This window comes from Toxorhynchites rutilus, chromosome 2 (genome assembly GCF_029784135.1).
Source record: "Toxorhynchites rutilus septentrionalis strain SRP chromosome 2, ASM2978413v1, whole genome shotgun sequence".
In the NCBI taxonomy this organism is placed as follows: domain Eukaryota; kingdom Metazoa; phylum Arthropoda; class Insecta; order Diptera; family Culicidae; genus Toxorhynchites; species Toxorhynchites rutilus.
In genome coordinates, this window is record NC_073745.1 from 32,562,734 (window position 1) to 32,584,966 (window position 22,233).

General features: G+C 39.4%; 2 protein-coding genes across 12 annotated transcripts in view; one reads left to right on the forward strand and one right to left on the reverse strand.

Annotated features, from left to right (window-relative positions):
• LOC129765495 (choline transporter-like 2) overlaps positions 1-7,500 on the forward strand; it is a 68,885-nt gene extending 61,385 nt beyond the window's left edge. For all 11 annotated transcript variants that reach the window (XM_055765879.1, XM_055765882.1, XM_055765880.1 and 8 more), the window contains 4 exons: positions 49-280; positions 344-659; positions 721-1,375; positions 6,709-7,500. In XM_055765879.1, coding sequence (XP_055621854.1) covers positions 49-280; positions 344-659; positions 721-1,375; positions 6,709-6,815 — 1,310 coding nt within the window. In that variant the 3' untranslated portion in view covers positions 6,816-7,500. The remainder of the gene's footprint in view (positions 1-48; positions 281-343; positions 660-720; positions 1,376-6,708) is intronic.
• A 118-nt stretch (positions 7,501-7,618) lies between these two features.
• Positions 7,619-22,233, reverse strand: LOC129765498 (solute carrier family 26 member 10-like). Its single transcript, XM_055765886.1, has 7 exons — positions 22,188-22,233; positions 18,621-19,398; positions 18,386-18,550; positions 18,214-18,318; positions 17,919-18,060; positions 8,125-8,729; positions 7,619-8,058 (listed from the first exon to the last, which is right to left on the reverse strand). Exons 2-7 carry the CDS (start codon positions 19,251-19,253, stop codon positions 7,636-7,638), a joined length of 2,073 nt encoding a protein of 690 aa, XP_055621861.1. The 5' UTR covers positions 19,254-19,398; positions 22,188-22,233; the 3' UTR covers positions 7,619-7,635.

The window sequence follows — 22,233 nt, forward strand, 5'->3', positions numbered from 1 at the left end:
TATAGGTTCCCAACATAATTCAGTACTAACAACACTCCACAATTCCAGGAGTCTACTATAGCTACAGTCAGTACAGCTACATCCGAGCGCATCCGGTGGAGAGTCACATTAATGTGTCGCCAAATCTGAGTTCACTGTTCGAATCGTGGTTCAAATCGGACCGAACATGGCTGTGGATACTGGTAATTCTCTCGATCATCTTGGTAGTGCTTTTGCTGGTGGTGCTGGTACTCCGCAAGCGGATCGTCATCGCTATTGCCCTGGTGAAGGAAGGAAGCAAGTGAGTTTCGCGTACAATTAATGTAGTGAAACTCTTTCACAAGGAAAAAACTCATTCTTTCAGAGCGGTGAGCGCCATTTTCTCCACGGTGTTCTTCCCCATAATCCCTTGGGTCCTGCACATTCTGGTAATAGTGTTTGCAGTCGCAGTGGGTTTGTATCTAGCGTCAATTGGAGAGCCAGTCCACAGGGTGTATGGCCTAAATAGTTCGACCACGTGCGTTTGCAACAACGGTTACAAGGATGGGGATATTTGCGATCCAATTGTGTTCAATGACCATTGCCACAATAGCGTTTTGAGAGACAATTCTGGACGCTGTATGGATGCGGCATGTCATTTTCAGGAAATACACAGCCCCAAAGAAGTTGGATACTTCCATGTAAGGATTTCAACCAATTTCAGTTTATCGTCAAATTAATGTCTCTATTCACTTTTTCTAGGCAATCAATGTGGTTGGCTTCTTCTGGGGCATCTGTTTTGTGTCCGCCTTCGGCGACATGGTTTTGGCTTTCACTTTTGCCACATGGTACTGGACATTCCACAAGCGAAATTTACGTTTCTTCGTACTAACGACTGGCTTCATGCGAACGGTCCGGTATCATCTGGGAACACTTGCTGTTGGGGCACTAATCATCGCAATCTGTAAGATCATCCGAGCGATGCTGGAGTATATTGACCACAAGTTGCGAAAATTCGACAACGGAGTCGTCAGAGCGGTGCTCTGCGTGTGTAAATGCTGCTTCTGGTGTTTGGAGAATTTCCTCAAGTTTTTGAACACCAACGCGTACATCATGTGCGCCATTCACGGGAAGAACTTCTGCTCCAGTGCGAAGGATGCGTTCAGTCTGCTGGCCAGAAACGTGCTGCGAGTGATCGCACTGGACAAGGTGACCGGGTTTTTGTTCTTCCTGTCGAAGCTGCTGTTGGCTTGTGGAATGGCAGCCGTGACGTATGTCTTTTTTGACAGCGGAATCACACCGTCGCTGCATTTCCCGCTTGTACCCGCCATTCTGGTGTTCATTGGAACCTACGTGATCGCGTCGGTGTTCTTCAGCGTGTACTCGGTGGCCGTCGATACGCTGTTTCTGTGCTTCCGTAAGTATTTGTGCGTTACTTTTACCCATTTTAGGTTATCTGAATATGATAGAAAAGTGTTTAAAATCGTTCAATCACTAACAAAATTAGTGATAGTTGCCCTAGGTCTTTGGAAAACTGTAGGCCACTGTTCCATTGGACATAACGACCACTGGTCCAATAAGCCTGTAGATTTACCATTTTTAGACCCATCGGTATAAAGACGAGTGATCTCTGACGAGCTATTGGACTTTCTTTCCGAACAGTGCGATTGAATTCAATCGCTTTGGAGGAAATACTTAGTCTTTGTTTCCATCGATGATAAGTCAGTGTTTCATAACTGTATATCGATTTTATTGAATAGGTTCGACGTGACTTGAACCAAGCTGCGGCATGTTGTACAGTAACCATTCGCTAACTGGCCCTGGTTTCACTGGTCTGCTTTTTAACTGTGCGAACGTTAACTGGTCCTTAGACCAGTTAAAAAGCAGAATTTCGTAAACAATCGATGCCATATTCAAATGGAAGATTTGCTGTGAGGGGCATTCGAATGTAATTCGAAATATTATGAAAATTGACATTATTTTTGCATGACAAAAACATTGATTAAATTACAGAAACATAACTTCCTCAAATTATATTTTATACCTGTCGTCGCACTCAATGCGAAACTTCCTATGGAATGCTATTGTTTATCCAATCTCATGAACAACGCGAATCAAACAATTCATTGAACTTCCCCTCGATTTTATTGGACGTTTAACATGCCGGACCAGTTAAAACGCGAATGTCGATAACTGGTCCTTCCTTTTCGCCCAGTTAGTGAATGTTTACTGTAGTTTGTATCTCGTTCCACGCAGAGGATACTGCTTTTCAAAACCCTCATATCGCTCGTTAACTGCATCTACTCTTCGTACTATCACTCCCTATGAATTCTCGATTGGGTAAACAAGTTAGAAATTCCTACACCCAAAATTAATTTTTAGCAAATATTTTGGCTTTCCGATTTATTACATTAAATGAGCCTAACAATAACAGAAAATGCGCTTCTCTCCAATACTGGTATAGCATCTGTGTAATATATATGCTATAGCAATATAAGATCAATTTGGGCGAGCTAAACAAGAGACACATTGCAAATAAGCACGCATTATAGCTTTTCGCATACTTTGCCACATACACGGCCTAGACCGAAAAGCCTATAGATTCATGCTCTTCTTTTTACTCGTAGAAAACACTTTCAACAACGCATTTATGCAACAGCACCAGTGGCTATGCCACGCTATCCGGTCGTGTAAATTTACAATTTACAATCGGTGTTTCTTCCATTTCGCGTTTCAAACATTCGATTCCATTTATGGAATTAGTAAACACCGCGAAATGGCCTCTACATCGACTGCTCATTCGTCCTCAGCTTCGAAGCAACTTTATCGCTCAGAATCTTAGATCAAATCACCGATACTCAGATCAAAACAAATGATCGCGCTTATGCTGAATCGCCGAAATAGTTTAAAATGTGGTCCAAAATCACAACATACAACACCAGCTATGGAACACGACGGAAAATTTTACATTCCGTCAAATACATATATACGGGGAATTTGTGTTTTTGAAGGAAACGCTTCTACATTTTTATTTATAACCTTCAAAATAGGCCTCTTCGGAAGCAATACACTTTTTCCCACGAACAATCCAGTCATCGAAACACTTTTTATAGCTGTATTCATTGCCTTCAATTCACACAGTGATATTTTTTCGTTTCTTGGTTTTTATGTCTATCAAAACTGGTCACACTAAGCGGTAATTTGCCTTATTGCGTGAACGTGAAATCAGAATTTGCAACGAAATTTTCGAAAAAAAAAATTAGCTTTTTTGGCACTAGTCGCGCTGAAGCTTTTCAACACATCAACCAAAATATGACGGTTTCATTGCAGCGAAACGCACTCCGAATGCGTTCATAAATTTTTTTCCCAGTAAGGGCGGACCCCCTTTTCTAATCACTGCAAATAAAACTTTCCTCGTTTTGCCACCAAACTCTACAGCTGGTAATATGATACCGACCACTTTTATCCTTTCCTCCGAATACAACTTAAGATGCAGATCAGAATCTTTCAAGCTTCTGATCGACTCAATTTTTTCATGTAAAAACACTTCGAACCCCAACTAGCCCCCGCACCAGAATACAGTTCCATCAATAATTCCTTTTCTCCTATCTTGACTTCTACCTCACACCAATTTTTCCCCTCAAATGAACTACCGTGAAGTACCCATATACCGCTCAGCTAAGGCAATATTCAACGTTTGTGTGCTTTAAGAATTACTGCTTACGCGTATATAATGTTCTTAATTGTGCTACTTGCTTGGTATTTGTTCCACTACTGATAAACATACGGATGAGAGCGTTGCTGTATTCAAACCATCTATAATGATGGAAAATATTTTGCACCTTTTGGTCCTAGTTTCAACCGAATGAATTACAGTAGTAATATGTCGTTTATGTATTGGCAACACAGCTTGTGATGAAGATGCTTCACTGGATTTTCCAATAAGACCTGAATAATTAACAGCCCCAGGATCTAACGTATACAATCCACATCGCCGGAAACCGTTTATCAATGTCGGTTGTAAGTTCGATCCACAGCTTTTTCCACAGCTTTTGAGTGTTCTGAAAAAGCTGACGACCAGCAGCTAAATGTTTTGAGTGGAATTTTGTGGAAAATGAACCAGGATTATGCTTTTTCTCCGTGCATAGCATCATCGTCTCATAAGAGACATGTGACTTACGTCAATTTTGAAAGAGAATAATAGGGAACTTTATTTTCTGCTGGACAAGCCAAGGGTAAAAAACATCCTTGAGAAACAGGAACAATCAGGGACATCCAACCCGATTCCGTTCTTGCTGCGGCCCAGCTTTCGGTCAAGCTCTGCCAGATTTCTTTTGGAATTCTGGATTTGTACGGGTATAGAATCAACGTTGCCGCTAACTGCACGGCTGCGTTACCACAAAACAGGGCAGTATAAGATCGGTGTTAGCTACCTTCGCCTGGACGTTTTTTTTGGCCGGAACCAACTGTTTCAGCCAAATTGAACATCTGTTCCGAAATTTTCAACACATTGGCCAGCGCTTCTTCTTCGAAATACTCATGGAATTCGTGAAACAGGCTCCTGATTTGTTGCTTGGAAATAGCTGCACGATGCTTTGACAATACGCTTGGCACCCGTTTCAATATTCCTGGATGTCCTTTAATGAACCCATGAACCAAGAACGTGTTCTGGAATACTTTCCCAAGACCTTTCGCGTAGTGTCGAATACTGAATTCCGTGCTTTCGAAAGGGAAATCCGGTTCTCGTTTTATAGTTACTGATAAAAATCAGCTGGAGTTCTAGATTGCCTCCTTCATCGTCTCCTTTGCCGTCAACATTCCTCGACTCCGTATCCTCCGCCATGAAAAAGTTCCTTTGGAAATCGCATGTTGTTTGCAAATGTCCTTCCCGGTTGCACTTGCGACACACGTACTCCCGAAAACGGCAGTCTCTTCTGTAATGGTCTGGTTTGAAACAAGCTCGACATTTCGATGCTTCCGGTACTGTTCGCTGTTCTGAATCCGGCTCCCTTTTCGGCTTAGTTCTGTTTACACTTGATTTTTTTGAGTTTGTCCCATTGACATCTGCCTCCATAACGTCCTTCTCGTACTTTAGCGCCAACCGGTGGAGTGAAATGTGTTGAAAGTAATTTACACAAGTTTGCGTATGATTTATCTTCCGGCTGATCTGATTTACAAAAATTCCTCAGCAGTTTGTACGTCTTGGAGCACAAGTGATTAACCAGCACCGCCTTTCGTCTGTTGTCACTCACTTGATTCGCATCAAAAAACTGTTCGATTTGCTCCTTGTAGAGTTCCCACTCCTCTATCTGGGAACGCGTCGAACTAGCGAAAACTTGCAACGGCCGTTGGTGCCGCTATGGCTACCCTCTTGACGCCATGTTGTCGTTTCCCCCAGCCGAATAATGTGTCGTCTCGTTTGTTGCCGGTAATTCGATTTTTGAAGATTTCTCACCACATCCGCACGCTTTAATGCACTGCTAAAGCTTCCAGACTCGTCGCCAATGTAAGGTAATCCGGTCCGATAATAACGAGAACGATCCGTTTACTCTTGTATTCTGTGCTGTGCTGTGTAAAAATAGAAGTAAAAATCTTTGAGGATCGGTACGACCGCTTGAAAAAAAATGATAATGATGAGTGTGCGGATCGGGACGACCGTGCTGTGTAAAAATGGAAGTAAAAATATTTGCGGATCGGGGCGACCGCGCAGAACAAGTACGAGCTCGGGGCTACCGTATGGAGAACAGAACTTGAATTGATATTTTGTTAGTTAAACGTCATCAATTAGCTCATACATCCCAAAGATGGTTCAAATGTTTTCTGTGAAGGAAAATAAACTGAAACAAAATCCACATGCGTTTATTATTATTACCTTTCTTTTATTCAATTTTTTCGGAGAAGAGAGGAGATTTGTGGCATGCCCAGTTTTGGCAACACGGGCATCGTCAGCTATCAAATTGGCTGGGCACTCGGCACATTTTCCGCCAGTTTATCAGCAGGCAGTAATCGTTCGCCTTCGGGCGGTCTCCGATTATCCCGCAGACGCTCATAAGCACACAATACCGAAACATTGAAAATGTTGCAGAATACATTTGGTTACTCAACTATGTCAAAACGGGTGTATGAATGGTATAAGACATTCAAAGACGGCCTCTTCATCTGATGAGAACATCGACTAAGTAAAGGAAATAGTGTTCGGAAATCGTCATTTAAGTTTGAGAGAGCTAGCCCGTAAATTTAATATCTCTCACGAAACCGTTCGTGATATTTTGGGCAAGAAAAAAGTGACAGCACGACTGGTGCCAAAAGAGCTCAATTTTATTTTCTGTTTGATCTAAAAATATCCGATCAAACAGAAAATAAAATTGAGCTCTTTTTTTCGAAAAAGAAAAACAAAGAAGGAAGAGAGAAAGAGTGCGATAGAGAAAAAGAAAAAGAAAGATAAAAATAGAGAGGAGAGAGTGAGAGAGAGAGAGAGAGAGAGAGAGGAGAAAGAGAGAGAAGATAGAGAAAAAAAGTCATTCAACATAAACGAATCAAATGTATTTAAAATGACTTCATGAGCTAAATGTAGAACAATTTAATGAACGCGCGTCGTATTTTTTTGATTGAGTTGATGGGGGATCTCTCAGCAATAATCATCAATAGTTATACTATACTTCTGTTGAAGCGAGAAACATCACATGAAGTATATTGGAACCAGCCATTTAATCCCACTCATTCTTTCCTTTTTTTTCTTTCTTCATCCAGTGGAAGATTGCGAACGCAACGATGGCAGCGCGGAGAAACCCTACTTCATGTCGAAGAATCTGATGAAGATTCTAGGCAAGAAGCAAAAATTCATCACCAACCGCTAATGAGGTCCAGTCGCCATACCAGAAATACCCATCGATTCTCCTCCAAAGCTTTTGTATATCAGAGGTATTCATCGAGGCCAAAGCAGATCAAGCGAAATGTAAAAAAAATCACAAAAACAAATGTGCAAGCGAACGCAAAGAATGGTGCAATCGGAGAAACAGTAGAGCTTTTCTGAGACAGAGAGAAAAGGGTGCAAGACTTACTATTATCACACACTATTTAAACACAAGCATAATGTGAGAAAAAGAAAATTAAGTTTAGTGTATCGTATTTTAAAAGAAGCAAAGCTGAGAACTGTAGAGTTATTGGAATTTCTTTAAAAAAAACAAGTAATGTTAGGAATACGTATTTTTATAATTATTTATATATTAGTAACGGTAAGGACAGTGATGTTTCCGAAAGTTGTTGTAGGAACGAAGGATGGTGCAGCAGGTAGGGTTTTTGAAAGTTTGATGAACTACGTTGTTGAGGGGATCTGAACCGATTGTGATTGACTGCTATGACATTGTGGTTGTATTAAGCAATGAAAAGGATATACCTCTGCAAGCCCTATTTTTGAATGTTCTCAAATATTAATCAACTCACGTGTGCACTTTTCTGCAGAAATAATGCAGAAGATAAATATTTGTAGTTGTATTTCAAAAACCAGAAATTACACAAAAATAATGAATTGTGCATTTCATATTATCGGTTGGCTATATCTTATTCATATCACTCTCCTTGTGTGGAAGGTTTTTCGAAGAATTCCAAGTTGTAGGTTTTTATTGCGAACATGACAAATATTTGTCTTTATTTTGCCAAAAATTATGTAGGAGAACATCAAGCTGTTCCAGCTCTACCCAAGTCTCGGGAAACGCATTCTTTGGCCCAGTGTACCGCATCATGAACCGTTGGAAACAATTGACAATTCTCTTCGCCATCAATCATTCTACATTTCAGCATAGTTTCATAAACCGGGCAGGAAACTCCAGCCGTCAGCACCCGAATTGACAGCTTTTCGAAATCGTTCAACAACGATCTGAGCGAAGACACCGCCGATGGATCGATGTAAGTAAGTGCTGTAAAATCTATCACTAAACAGCACAGGTTTGGCTTTTTGTATTCGCCACTGTGCAACTGTTTCATCATCTCAGTTAGGTTGACCTCTAATGCTCGGCACAAACTCGTTTTGAAGCAAGCTCTTGTCGCAAAGTTTAAGCTGCCGCAGTAGTGGAAGATTTTGATACCCGGAATACCTACTGTCTGTAAGTATCATCGTGTTTCATGTAATAATAGAAACAATTTTGATTGATTTTTGACTGTACTTACCCCTTTGTAGTGATTTACGTCGAGATACAATTCCGTATTCGGAACATTCTCAAGCAAACAAGTGTAGGGCTTCATACCGCGCAGGAAGATACAGCCAACGCTCAGTAGAATCCCCACCAGCAGCCCAATGTCGATTGCCACCACAACCACAGTCAGGAACGTCACCACCCAAACGATCGCATCGATCGCACTCTGGCGCCAAAACTGTCCAACATGTGTCACTTGCACCAGCAGTCCTTTCAGCGAAACGACAATAATCCCACCCAGAACACATCTCGGAAGTGGCTCGAAGAATGGACCCACCCACAGGAGCACCACGGCCAGCAGGGAACAGGATACGACCGAGGCGATCTGGGTTTTCCCTCCAACGGTGAACTGAATCATCGAACGGGAAAGTGAAGCCGAAAAGGGCATGCAGGAGAAGAACGAACCGAATACGTTGCTTGCTCCCATCGCCAGGAGCTCCTGGTTGAAGTCGATCTCGTAGCTCTGTTTCTGGGCGAAGATTAGACCCATCGAAACGGACACGGCGTATGCTACCATTGCGATGGTGAAACTGTCCAGCAGCAGGGACTTGAATAGACCGATATCTGGCAGGGCAGGAGCTGAAACGGCACAAACAGATGGCTGTTTTTAATATTGTGAGTACAACAAACAGAAAAAATATAAGGCTCATCAGAAATTGTTCAAAATAATATTGCAGCGAAATTTGAAAAGATTGGAGTTGAGTGCAACAAATTGTAGAGCGATAAGAAAGTTTCAATTTACTTGATAGAAACAACAAAATTCATGATGCATTTTTGGGATAATATTTATAATAGCACCTTGAAAACCACTAACTTTTAAATTTGTCACTCCTAGAACTGTATTCTGTATCAAATTTTCCCATCATTCAAAATGAAGCAATAGAATTGTCCTACATAGCGTACTTTTTGAAGCAGAGTCAGTTTGAGGCAAACAGAGTCCGAAACAAAAAAAGATCAATAACTCTGTAATTGTTGAAATTCGACCATGCGTGTAGAATGATTTTGACGTAGGACTACGTTTTTCACTTCTATACCGGGGTGGAGAACGAGATTTTGAGCGTTAATAGCTCCTAAACAACTGAACGAAATGATATGATAAACACTTCATTCGGAAGATAGAATATCTACGTGTTATATACTTGTTACTTCTTGATCCAAAAACTTGTTTCAATCGCTTTAAAATTGCTTTCAAAACAGGCTATTGAAATCACTAATCCGTATATAAGCGAGCGCCGCTCGCAAATCTACTCAGTTATAATTGGAGCAGCCGCCACACACATACACGCGCGCAACTCTTTTCATTTGGTGGTTATCGAGCATCGAGAAGAATCCGGAAAGATGTCCAGTTGTCCCTTGGGACAGTAAATTACATTCAAGTGGAAAAGTTTATTTTAATGTTTTCTACTCATATAATTTTTCAATTAAGTGCAATTAGCAGGAAAGCTTCTGAAGACTATTCTTCCCCATCAGCAGAATATATTCGTATGAAATATTGGATGCATAAAATTTAAAAAACGGAAAATGTTTCGCATCGCGAAAATCATATAATTTTCCATCGATTATTGCTCAGTCGCTGAAAGTTTCAAACTCAGAGAGTTCATTCGCCTCTAGTTTGCCTGCCAAATTGCCATAGTAAACCACACCTTCTCTCGATTCAATCAGGGACAAAATGGAGCCCTCTCAAAGCACTGGTACTTTGCTTGAAACATTGCACAATTGTTCTGCATTTATCGACGACGTCTTCAATTGATGTTGAAATGACAACTAAGTTGAGCGAATGGGCGCTGAGGTTTTCACATAACTTATCCAACTTTTTAACTTATATAACTTTTTCAAATATGTTTTCAGCCTTGGTTCCACATGCTTATGCGACTAGACTTCCATGCGCCTATAATCATTTATAACGACTGTAACATAGACTGTAACTAGACTCACACTGCCGTAATTTCGCAGAGTAGCGCAAGCGCCAGAGGGAAGAATTTTCAGTACGAGACGTTTTTTTTTTTAAATTGCATGTAACAGTTCGGCTGAAAAGTAACTATTAAGTAAAACTATTTTTTGTGGCAAAATTCTATTTTATTATTCAACATAACTGCCTTCGATACAGCGATTATAGTGCAACTTTTCGATACCATTTTTATAGTACATACTCTCTCGGTTTTTCCAAAATAGGCCTCAGTTTCGGTAATCACATCATCATTAGTCCTAAATTTCTTGCCAGTGAGCATTCTATTCAGGTCTGCGAACAGAAAAAAAAGTCGCTGGGGACCAGATCCTGAGAATACGGCGGATGCGGAAGCAATTCGAAGCCCAATTCATGCAATTTTGCCATCGTTTTCATTGATTTGTGATTTTTCCATTTTTTTCACAATAACAAAAGTTCCTTCACTCTCAATGCTGTAACTCACGAACCAATCGACCGATTGCTGTCAAATTTGGACACGTATCCATTGAAATATGGTGCTTTGTGATAGACAAGTAGATTTTTGCAAGAGGCGCCATCTAGACGCCAACCTTATGAACTTTTCAGCCGAACTGTTATAATCAGCATACGCGTACACTACGAAAATCTGATCTGTACAAAATGTGTACACTTGATGGGAAAACATTGCCATCAGCTTGATTCTCGAAAAAGGCATTTTTATTTAAGCTATGCTACCAACGCGATTAAAATTCGCTGTTTCCACAACTGTTTAGTGTACATCCATCGAAGTAAACGAGAATCTGTTTTCATTTATTTTCTCCAAACCGTCTTTGTAGCATACGTCGAGCAGGCTAACGTAGTAGAGAACCCGATTATGGACAGCGACGATTTTTTCCCAATCCAAAATGCAATTGAAACCATCCGTGTTAAATAAGATAATACCGTCCGAAATTATCCTATGTAAAACAGATACAGTTCACGCGGGGGTGATTTGAATTTTGTTACAAGATGCGTTTCGATGGAGAACTTAAAAGAGTGCAGCTGTTCACCAAATCCATCATTTACCCTTCAATCAACACTCAGTTTCAATTCATCCGAAAGAGGAATCGAGTCAGAAGATAAAAAAACACTATTAGGAAATTCTTGTAATCAACAATTAAATTAAATTTTTTAATTAACAATTGAGTTCTAACTAACTTGTCCCAATCTTTATGTGTGATACGTGATAACAGCAGTATGCTTCAATATAGGGTAAATTATTCCTTTAAGCTCACTTTGATTTTATGGATTTGAAAATTGAACGAGATTTTAACACAGAGATTCTAAATGCTTTGATTTGCAGATCTAATAGCAGATGATTATTATAAATATAAAACTGCATGGGAATGGACTGTTTTTCATTAAAACATTTGGGCATCACAAACTTTTCGACAAAAAATCTTACAAGAATCAACGCACGTGACTCTCAGTATGCTCAGTATGCATTATGCTGTTCCAGCTCGTTCATTCTATGTCATCAGATAAGAACAAAAATCACATCGCCACACAATCAACTTACGTTTACGTCTTATCTTACGTTTCATCATAGTGAAAATGGCGCTCAAGTTGTGCTCAAACTGTTAGCTGCCAATAGCAAATTGACGATTATGCTATCATCTACCCAAATCGGGGAATACTTTCTGTAGAAAAAAAGAATATGTTTGAATGCGTGACTACTCCGTGGTAAAGAAAACTACAATGTATGAAGTTTTTTTCAATTTTTGATTACATTCCACGATTAAACACAGAAATTTTCATTTCAGTGGGGTCACAGCATCAATCACGTCAATCAAGTGATTCTGGTTCGCAAGATTACGTGGTCTTCGGATGAAAATAAGTGCGAAGAGTTTGTTTCACCAGAGTGGACCACCTACATAATGCAGTATGCATTTGATGTGCATCAACACAGCAACATTCAGCGATTGATCATAAATACTTTCTCTGATGAGATTCCACTCATGATCAAGGCATCCCAAGAAGATTGTATTGTTTTGACAATACTAGAAAAATGATATCTAAGCAGATCCGTAAAATTATGCGCGATCATGGTTGTACTAGAAATTCCGTCACGATAACAGGTGCATAACAGTGTAGTGTAATATGCAGTTATGAAATTATATGATATGGTTAAAACAGATCCGATAAGTTCGGGTGTTGTACCATCCCTGGAAAATTGAGCCCAGGTAAAGTAAAACGGCTATGAGTGACTTCCTTGAATATCAGCTTTCGACTAGCAAATGAATTAATAGAAAGTTATGACAATCAGCATTGGCTAACGGATTGAGTATATTATGGACTTCTTTTGGTTTGCTCCGAGGTTTTTTCATGACAATGTAGTTGGAATATGAACCTCTAATCAAGCATCATAAAGCTAGATATCAACATTGGTTTTATTGTGACAGCAATATATTGACTGAATTAATGTAATCATGTAATTAGAATTTTATGCAAAATAGTCATGTAAGTAAAACAATGCAATCTAATGTATGATGTATTTGTATATATTTACTAGCTGATCAGGCAAACGTAGTCCCGCCCATAATTTATTTTTCGTTATCACATTCACCTTTTTTTTTTACTAATCGCACGTTCATAGGTCCAATCGCAGAACTGTTCATTGATTGATTTTCTAATCTACCTTTTGAAATTACCTTTTATTGTAAAAATCCTAGTTCTTCTACCAAGACTCGTCATTATAATATCACATCATTTTCAGACACAATTCTCGTTCAAGATTTTTCAACCACTTGCAAATTACTTGTTTCTTCGTTACATGGAATAAATGTTTGATACAGAAAATATGATAGAATAAAGACAGCCATAAAACGGACAATTCCTTCCTCGAGTTTTGCTCTTATCAACACATTCGGTGATCAATTTTTGTTTATATAGATAGAAGAAGATATAGGAGTTCCTTTTTATCACATTAAAAAAAATCAATTGTCATGTTTGGTTGAAACATGTGTATTATTTTTACGGGACCTCCTCTCCATTTCAGAGGAGGGAGGGGTGTCATACCATCATAAAAACATTTCTCATATTCAAAAACCTTCACATGCCAAATTTGGCTCCATTTGATTGATTAGCTTTCGAGTTATGCAGAAATTTGTGTTTCATTTGTATGGTAGCCTCCCCTTAGAGAGGAGGGAGGAGTGTCGAACCACCATAGAAACGTTTATCGATCCCTAAAACCTCTAAATGCTAAGTTTAATTCAATTTGTTTGATTCTCAGCACCCAAAAAGTTCACTTGTTCAGCACCAAAAACCATAAACATATTTATTGCTCTCCCTAAAACCTCCATATTCTTATTCTTATTCTTCATATGGTTTTATTCGCTTGATTAATTTCCGAGTAATGCAGAATTTTTTGTATTATTTATATGGCAGCCTCCCCATTGAGAGGGTGGTGGAGTGTCTAACCACTATTGAAACAGTTATTGCACCCTAAAACCTCCATATGCCTCATTTGGTTTTATTTGCTTGATTAATTCTCGAGTAATGCAGGAATTGGTGTTTCATTTGTACGGCAGCCTCCCCTTAGAGAGGTGGGTGGAGTGTCTAACCACCACAGAAACATTTATTGCATCCTAAAACCTCCACATGCCAAATTTTATTTCATTTGCTTGATTAATTCTCGAGTAATGTAGAAATTTCTGTTTCATTCGTATAGCCAATTTTCACAGGCCTCTTTTGTGGCTAACTTCTGACTACCTAGCTCGTTCGCCATGGACAAAAACAGGTGGTAGTCACTTGGTGCAAGGTCCGGACTATACGGCGGATGCAAAAGAACCTGCCAACCGAGCTCCCGGAGCTTCTGGCGCGTCACCAAAGAAGTGTGTGGCCTGGCGTTGTCCTGATGGAAGACAATGCGGCCTCTGTTTATCAAAGATGGCCTCTTCTTCATGAGTGGCCACTACCTTCAAGCGGTCCAGTTGTTGGCAGTACAGGTCCGAATTGAGCGTTTGGCCATAGGGAAGCAGCTCATAATAGATTATTCCTTGACAATCCCACCAAACACACAGCAGAACCTTCCTGGCCGTTAATGAGGGCTTGGCCACCGTCTGAGCCGCTTCAGCGGGCACGACCGTTTGCGCTTCACGTTGTCGTAAGTGACCCACTTTTCATCGCCAGTCACCATCCGCTTCAGAAACGGGTCGATTTTGTTGCGATTCAGCAGCGATTCACATGCGTCGATACGGTCAAAGATGTTTTTTTGCGTCAACGTGTGTGGCACCCATACATCGAGCTTCTTTGTGAATCCGTGCTTCTTCAAATGACTTATCCCCAGCTCTTGGCCGATGCTACGGCTGCTACTATGCCGGTCTTTCTCGGCTAATTCAGCGATTTTGTCGCAATTTTCAACGACAGGCCTTCCGGAGCGTGGCGCATCTTCGACGACCTCTACACCAGAACGAAAACGTTGAAACCATCGTTGTGCGGTGGAAATGGAAACTGTATCGGGTCCATAAACTGCACAAATTTTATTGGCAGCTTGAGATGCATTTTTGCCTTTGTCATAGTAGTACTGTAAAATATGTCGGATTTTCTCTTTATTTTGTTCCATATTTGCGACACTATAACTCACGATCGACTTAACCAAACAAAACACTGTCAAGGACTATATTATAGCTCGCAAAAATTCCTTTTCGACCTTTCCAACAAGCTATAGTATGACTCGATACAATGAATACAACTAGAATTACGCGCTTACAACGACACCTCGCGGGAATACCGCAGGACTTTTTTGACAACCTAATATATATATATATATATATATATATATATATATATATATATATATATATATATATATATATATATATATATATATATATATATATATATATATATATATATATATATATATATATATATATATATATATATATGCAACCAACAACCCGAAACCAGCAACGATTCACAGACGGACATCATAGACCGCATCCAACTCCAACAACAACAACAGAACGTCATCGAGTTGCAACATCAGCAAATACAAATAGCGCGCGAACTTGAGCACTATTCCCAGAACGCGACGACGTCAGCGTAACGGACGGCGAGCGAACGAGCGTGTGAACTGCAGCAGACGTAACCAGACTCTTTCCTGCCGGCAACGAACTGGAGTGGATAGAATTTGCTGGGGTGTTAGAATAAGCGAGGGACTGAGACCAGGTAGCGACTCTTTAGACAATAATAAATTCATTATTAGTTTGACCACCGAGTAGACCGGTTCTAATTCTTGTATTCATTCCTTTTTTTTAAAAACTCCGAAAGTCCGGAAGAAAATGTAAGTTATATATATATATATATATATATATATATATATATATATATATATATATATATATATATATATATATATATATATATATATATATATATATAAATAATGAAATAAATAATATCCATCAACGGTTTGTTTGTTCTTCACTTTTTATATTTATTTCTTTGAAAAGAGAATAGAACCATAATGAGGATCGAGCACTTTTTCTGTCGGTCGACGTGGTGCCAGATTGGTACAGTGTTGTCTCATAATTGGTTGTCGAAAACGAAGGATGGGTCGACAAAATCATTGCAAGATGGCACGATATCGACACCGTTGTCGACACCGTTTGCTGAGACCGATTTGGCACAACAATGTAGAGCGGGTTATTTCGCCACTTCGGAGGAAATTATATTTCTCAACCATTGCAATGGGTAAAAAAATCATTTTAGATAAATCAAAGCCGATCTTCTCAAAATAAACCGGTTTTACAGGATCCAGTTTTCTTATAGTTTTTTAAGAGCAATTTCTAGCTTTTTGTAATATATTATTGTCAACCCTGTTTCAGAGAATTGGCTCGAATTCACTGAAGTGAATTCATTTGAAACATTTAGAATCTGAAATCACTGTTCATTTCATAACAGCGGTCGTAGTAGGCGTATCTGAAAACTTTCGACAGTAAATTGATTGGAACACCAATCGATGGAACAAAATTCACGTTGATCCATTTTGTTTTGAAATTGTTGTGCAGGATGGAAGACGAGAGAAGAATTGTTTTTTTTTCGGACACCCCGCAATAAAAATACGCTAAAATTGCAAAATCAATTAATGTGGCTAAATCGACCATGTATGATGTGCTCAAACGTTTCCGTGAACGTACAACTATCCGCGTTGACGGCATTGAGCTTCGTATTACAAGTTGGGGGAGTTTGCATGACGATATGGGTTTGCAGAAGGAATGAACACACTTTTGAATTAAAAATTATGAATAAAAATTATTTTTGCCAAATCGAAAACTCTATGTAAATGAAAATCCTTTTTCGTGCAAGTGGTGAAAAAATATCATACAAGAAATGTGTCTAAAGATAATTTTATATTATAATGGTAAATTTTGGTGAGAATATCTGAAAATGTATGAGGTTGCTGAGGTTGAAGATAATAGGCCGTATGAATAAAAACAAAATTCACCTTTACTTTACTTCATTCGAGCAGTCGAGCAGTGAGATTAAGTTTTTACTACGTTTGGTATGAATAAAAGAAACAACAAAGTATTTACTTTTCGAAAATGGATGTTTAGCTGATTTCGTATGAATAAAACAGCATTCATCAAGTATTTATTTCGTTATTATCAAGTATGCTCATGAGCATACTTTGGATCTGAAAACACTATCATTCGTTTTAATGTCATATCCGATTTATGTTTAATGCTGCTATCTTGCGCTTGAAGTTAAACAAGTTAACGATCCGCATTGATGGCATTAAGCTTCGTTTACTAGTTTAGGGGAGCGTAAAAAAATTGATTGATTTTCAGGCGGAATGAACACGTTTTTAAAATTTAAATTATGAATGAAAAATAACTTTTCCGTACCAATTTGGCATTCTGTTTAAATGAAAAACACTTTTGTTTGCAGGTGGTGAAAAAATCTTGTACGAATATTGTTTTTGCAGACAACTTTATATTATAATGAAAAGTTTCAGTAATGATGTTGGAAATGTATAGACAAAGGGTTAAATAAAAGTCGGAAAAAAGTGTTTTAAGTGATTAAATAACATGATGTGAACATTTTCATTAAAATTTTAACATTTGAAAACTGGCTTCGTGTCTTCTAATATGATAGGTATTACACTAACGAGATAGGGATCCAAACTATCCCTAATTAAAAGTCGCCACCAGACGTCGACACTATTCCTTTTTCATCGCGAATTCACGCTTTGTCCAAAAAAAAAAAACGTTTTGAAACGAAACCTAAACAATCAGTTGATAGATGTTTGACAAAGTAAAAAATGTGTTCGAATTCGAAAATCAATTTAGTAAAGTAAACTTTTATTCATACGGATTCAAGTAAATACTAGGAAAGTTTACTTTGCTTGGAAACGGGCAGAATAAGTAAATACTTTTTTTTTCATACGACCTAATAGGTCATTAACCGTTTATTAAGGTTCACGAAGGTTCGGTGAAGTTTTCGGCAGATTTGGCAAGCTTCCACTACAGTCTGTGATACCGTCAAAATGGGGTCGATTACATTGGAAAGGCCTCAATTCTCCCAATTGCTCTCAATTCCGCCCAATCGAAAAATATTAATATTGTCAAACGGAAATTAAAGAAGAGTGCCAAAGTGACTCGGGATGCTGCAGACATGAAGATATTGTGAAATGAAATTGCCGCTAATGTTGAGAGTCCAAACTTTGATGAAGAAAGGACGAAAAGTACAAAAAATCATCAAAATCGCGAGATACCACTGGTTTTGTGATTCCGGCTTCTAAATGAATCAAGGTTTAATATAGCCAAAATGCATTTGGGAATATGTTACAAATAACTCACCTGGCAATCCCGTGGGAATATGTCCGATCGTCTTGATGGCATACTGTTTCTCGAACGCAAAATAACTTGACAAGAGCGTACCGCTGACAACCGCAATCAGCTCGATCGGGATCGGAATGGAACTTCTTTTGGCGGCCTTCGGCTATTTGAATGAGATATTAATTTTACATTGCTTTAAAATATAGTCATGGATACAATTATTAAAATCTTCCAAAGAAACTCTACCTCTATTATCAAACCCTACTACCCGAATTTCGTAAATAGGTCACGCAAATAATGTGAAACATGTACTCACCTTCAACCATTCGTTGTTTACCACTAGCACCGCAATTGTGACCAACGATATCATAATCGCCGCATGGTTAACATTGCTAAGATCGGTGAGAATTGCGATATAAGTCTGTAACGATATCAGATAGCAGCTCGAAACATAACACACAAAGCTTGCCCCATCTCGGAACACTTACATTGATGAGCTTAAAATTTCCGCTGATGGGAGGCAGCGATAATCCGAGCAGATCTTTTATCTGTGACGTCAGCACGTGGATGGCGGCTCCTGTGGTGAAACCGGAAACGAGCGCCTCTGAGAGGAGAAATGAAATGACACCCAGCCGACAGACATACATTATCAACTGTTTTCGCATCCGGTGCGGATAATAAAATTTGAATGAATCATTGCGGATTTAAAAAAAAATTATTTACCTGTATTATCCCAACAGTGAAGCAAACTGCAGTGGCGACTTCAATTGGACTTCTACCAACGAAAGTTTCACCTGCGACACCACCAAGCGTCCCATTCCCAGTCATTACAGTCTTTGAAGGCTCCCCTTCGTGGGAGGCATGCATAAGGACTGATTTCCCCACCATGATTGTCACGACTGCAAACGTTCCCATTGAGTTATGCCTTGAAGTACCCAGGACAAAATACACTAGCACCGGAAAGAACGCCATATAAATTCCCACGATCGGAGGAACATGTGCCAGCATTGCGTATGCCATTCCCTGGGGAATATGCATCACCGCAACCGTACATCCACTAATGACGTCCGACATGAGGTCGCGACTCCAGGAGTATTCCGACAACCATCCCACGATTGGAAACACACTTCGCGCACATTTGCTGGCACTGCATTGTTTCGCACTGTCCAGTAGCTCCCGACAAACCCCATCCTCGGCGTTTGTGTAGCTCAAGTTCTGGTTCAATTCTTGCTGTTGATAGGGTGGTCGTGTTACGCTTAGCTTTGGTAGTTCCGGGCTAAGGTTAGTCTTGCTTTGCCCCATTAGATCACCACAGTATCCAGAGTTGGTGAATCCATCGGTCGTTGCACCGCTCATGCTTCGCGATCTATCCTGAATGCTGTTCGGGTTGTAACTGCTGCTTTCGCTGACTGATGCTTATCGTGCAGCTTAATTGGATAGCAGCAGCAGCAGAATTAGATGGTTGGAACGTGTCTCCAGAGATAAGCGATTTTGTGGGAGGCTGAAAATGATACAAAACACATTTCGTCAGGGATACCTTCCGTTTGTTTTCTTTTTATAGCTATGCGATCTTATGCAGAGATTAATGAGGTTTATATCATCACGGTTCTTGGAAATGATACTACAAGAGCGTAGTTCCACTGTGTCAGTAGAGGTCTTTCTCGCCGACACATTGGCGAGGAAGATGGGAGTAACTTAATCTTAGTAATATGAATAGGTAAAATAAATGTTTTTGATTACAATGTAGCTGAACCCTTTGGAGAGTGATATTTTTTCTGATAGTATTAATGTTCACTTGATAATTTATTTAGAATCCGAAAACCCAAAACCAATTATATCTGGGGATTTGAAGAAAATACAAAAAATGTTGTTATATCAAAATGCAGATAATTTATTGTCCTTTTCAGAAAAAATATTAAAAAACATAATCCGTTACAGTTTTGATGGATTTTTTCCATCAAAGTTTGAACTTTCTGTTGGTAAACCTCAGCAGCCATTTTATCCCACGATCTCTTCATGCCTGCCTTTTTCATGTCATTCATGTTATTTTTCGATGATAATCGGAAGGAGATATTTCTGCAGGTACTCTTTCCTATACATTTTCGAGTCCATTGTCTTGTTTGTGACGAGAACCTTGGTTTTTTGTCCACAGTTGCAAATCCCTTGTCAAATTCTGTCAGCTGTCCAAAATCCATTTTCACGTACGTTTCGTCATCCATCAGCATGCATCCTTCGTGCTTCGCAAACCCTTGTACAACCTTCGAGCGAGTCTTTTGGTCACCAGATTTTGCTTCAGCGTTTCGTTCGGTTGGATTCTATCTGAAGCAAACCTTACATTCAGTCTGAAATCGATCTCCTCACAAGTGTTTCGGCTACGAGGAAATTTATTCAGAGATAAGTGCATGTAAGTGTTGCATCCGGTACGGAAAAAATCAAATTTGATCGATAGAAATCGACGAAAATGACAAAGACTACCATTCTTTATCTGGGGAAAAATGCTGGGTGAAGAAGATTTTCACATTCGGCTGTGTCAGTGTTCTCTCGAAGATTTTTTTTCCAGTGTGCGGTCGAGCGTTGTCGGGAAAAAGAACGACTTTGCGCCAGTTACTCGTTATTGCGGGTTTTTTCCGCAACAGCTCATCAACGAAACTTTAACCCCTTCAATTGACTTCGTAGTACATTTGCTTAAACACATTCTTAAGCTTCGTCATGGAAGCCTTCTGCACACAGAACAAGGTTTACCAAGAGTTTAAAGCTTATTATAAAACAAATTCTTAAGCCTAACGAGGGAGACATTATAATGAAATGGAGGATAATATCAAAGACACGACCGCACGCAGGAATCCGGAATTATTTCTTTTAATTTGCTTGTTGACAATAATCGAAAACACGAAATCGTCCGACGAAGTGTTTATTTTCAGTCATCGTGACTACATATCAAAGAACGACTTGCGTTGACATACAAACCAATCCAAGACAATCGAGCGTAGTTTCAATAATTTATATCTTCCACTCACAAATGATTTTACTTTTCCGTACATACCTAATGTCGCTTCTCTGTCAACTCACAAACCGATATTGAATCATCAGGGAATTGAATTTTGAAATTGAACCTCTCAAAATACTTAACCCATTACTGCCCAGGTGTACAAGAACTTGATCCGAATGGCATGGACCTTTCTAGTCCATCATGGTTTGTCCCGAAACGGAGGGGAAACGCAATATTTTGGTTTGGAGTTCTTTGGAGGTTGAGATATCTGACGTATGAAATTTCATACGCTGAGCCGATACAGTATCAAAAATGAAAATCATTTGAATATCGAACAAAACGGTTTTATTTCATACAATTCAACTTCAACAACCATTTTCATGGTTTATTAGCACTTTCGTGAACTGCCGTTCTACGCATAATTGTCTCTCGGTTCATAGGGATTGCATAGAACATAGTACAGTTATGCGTAGAACGGCAGTGTATCGGATTTAGTATCACTGAGTATGGTACCGGAAAAAGCCCTCCGAAAGGTGCAAACCCAAATCACACTTCAAGCAAATATACGTCGTACATCGGTTGCAATACGCACACCTTCGTTGGGAACCAGTTGGATTCGTATTAATGAAGTGATTTATTCCGTCAAACCTCACTTCCGACGACTTCGAGTGTTTAGGCTTGATCCGCATGAACTCGATCCTCGCTGAATTGATGTCACTCATCCGAATTTAAGGTAATTTTTTCCCAGTGTCTGGCTCTCCGCTTCTTGCTGTTGCCCGAGGAGCAGTCTTCCGAAAAACACTTACACATTTCCACGCGATGTGAAAATTCCATGTTTTTGTTTGAATTCGAACATGATTTTCGCTAGTGTTGAATGTCTATCCCAAACACGAGCAATGATACACAAACCTAAACATGTGAAAACAAACACGATGTTTATAATTCAAGAACATCATGTACAAACATATCACCCGATGTCGCAGTATTCATTGCTTTCGTTTTTTTTCATACACGGAAAGAGATTATTAATCCCAAAACATTTTTTCGTAGAATACTTTTTCACAGAAACGAACTTGAAATTCAGCTCGCATTTCAAAAATTGCACGAACTGAGAGGCTATGAGTTCATGCACATTTTGCAAGTCTGATTAAATAATCCTTGGTTTCGTGCAATAAAAAATTATCTGAATAGAAAGAATCTTTCTATGAGATTTTTTTTGCGTGCATGTTGGCATTTAAATTCTGGGGAGCCGACTGCACAGCGGGCGACGTCGTACAAATGCTGACCAAAACAATAAATACCCAAAAATTAGTTTTAGATGCAACCATCAGCGGCACACAGCAGAAC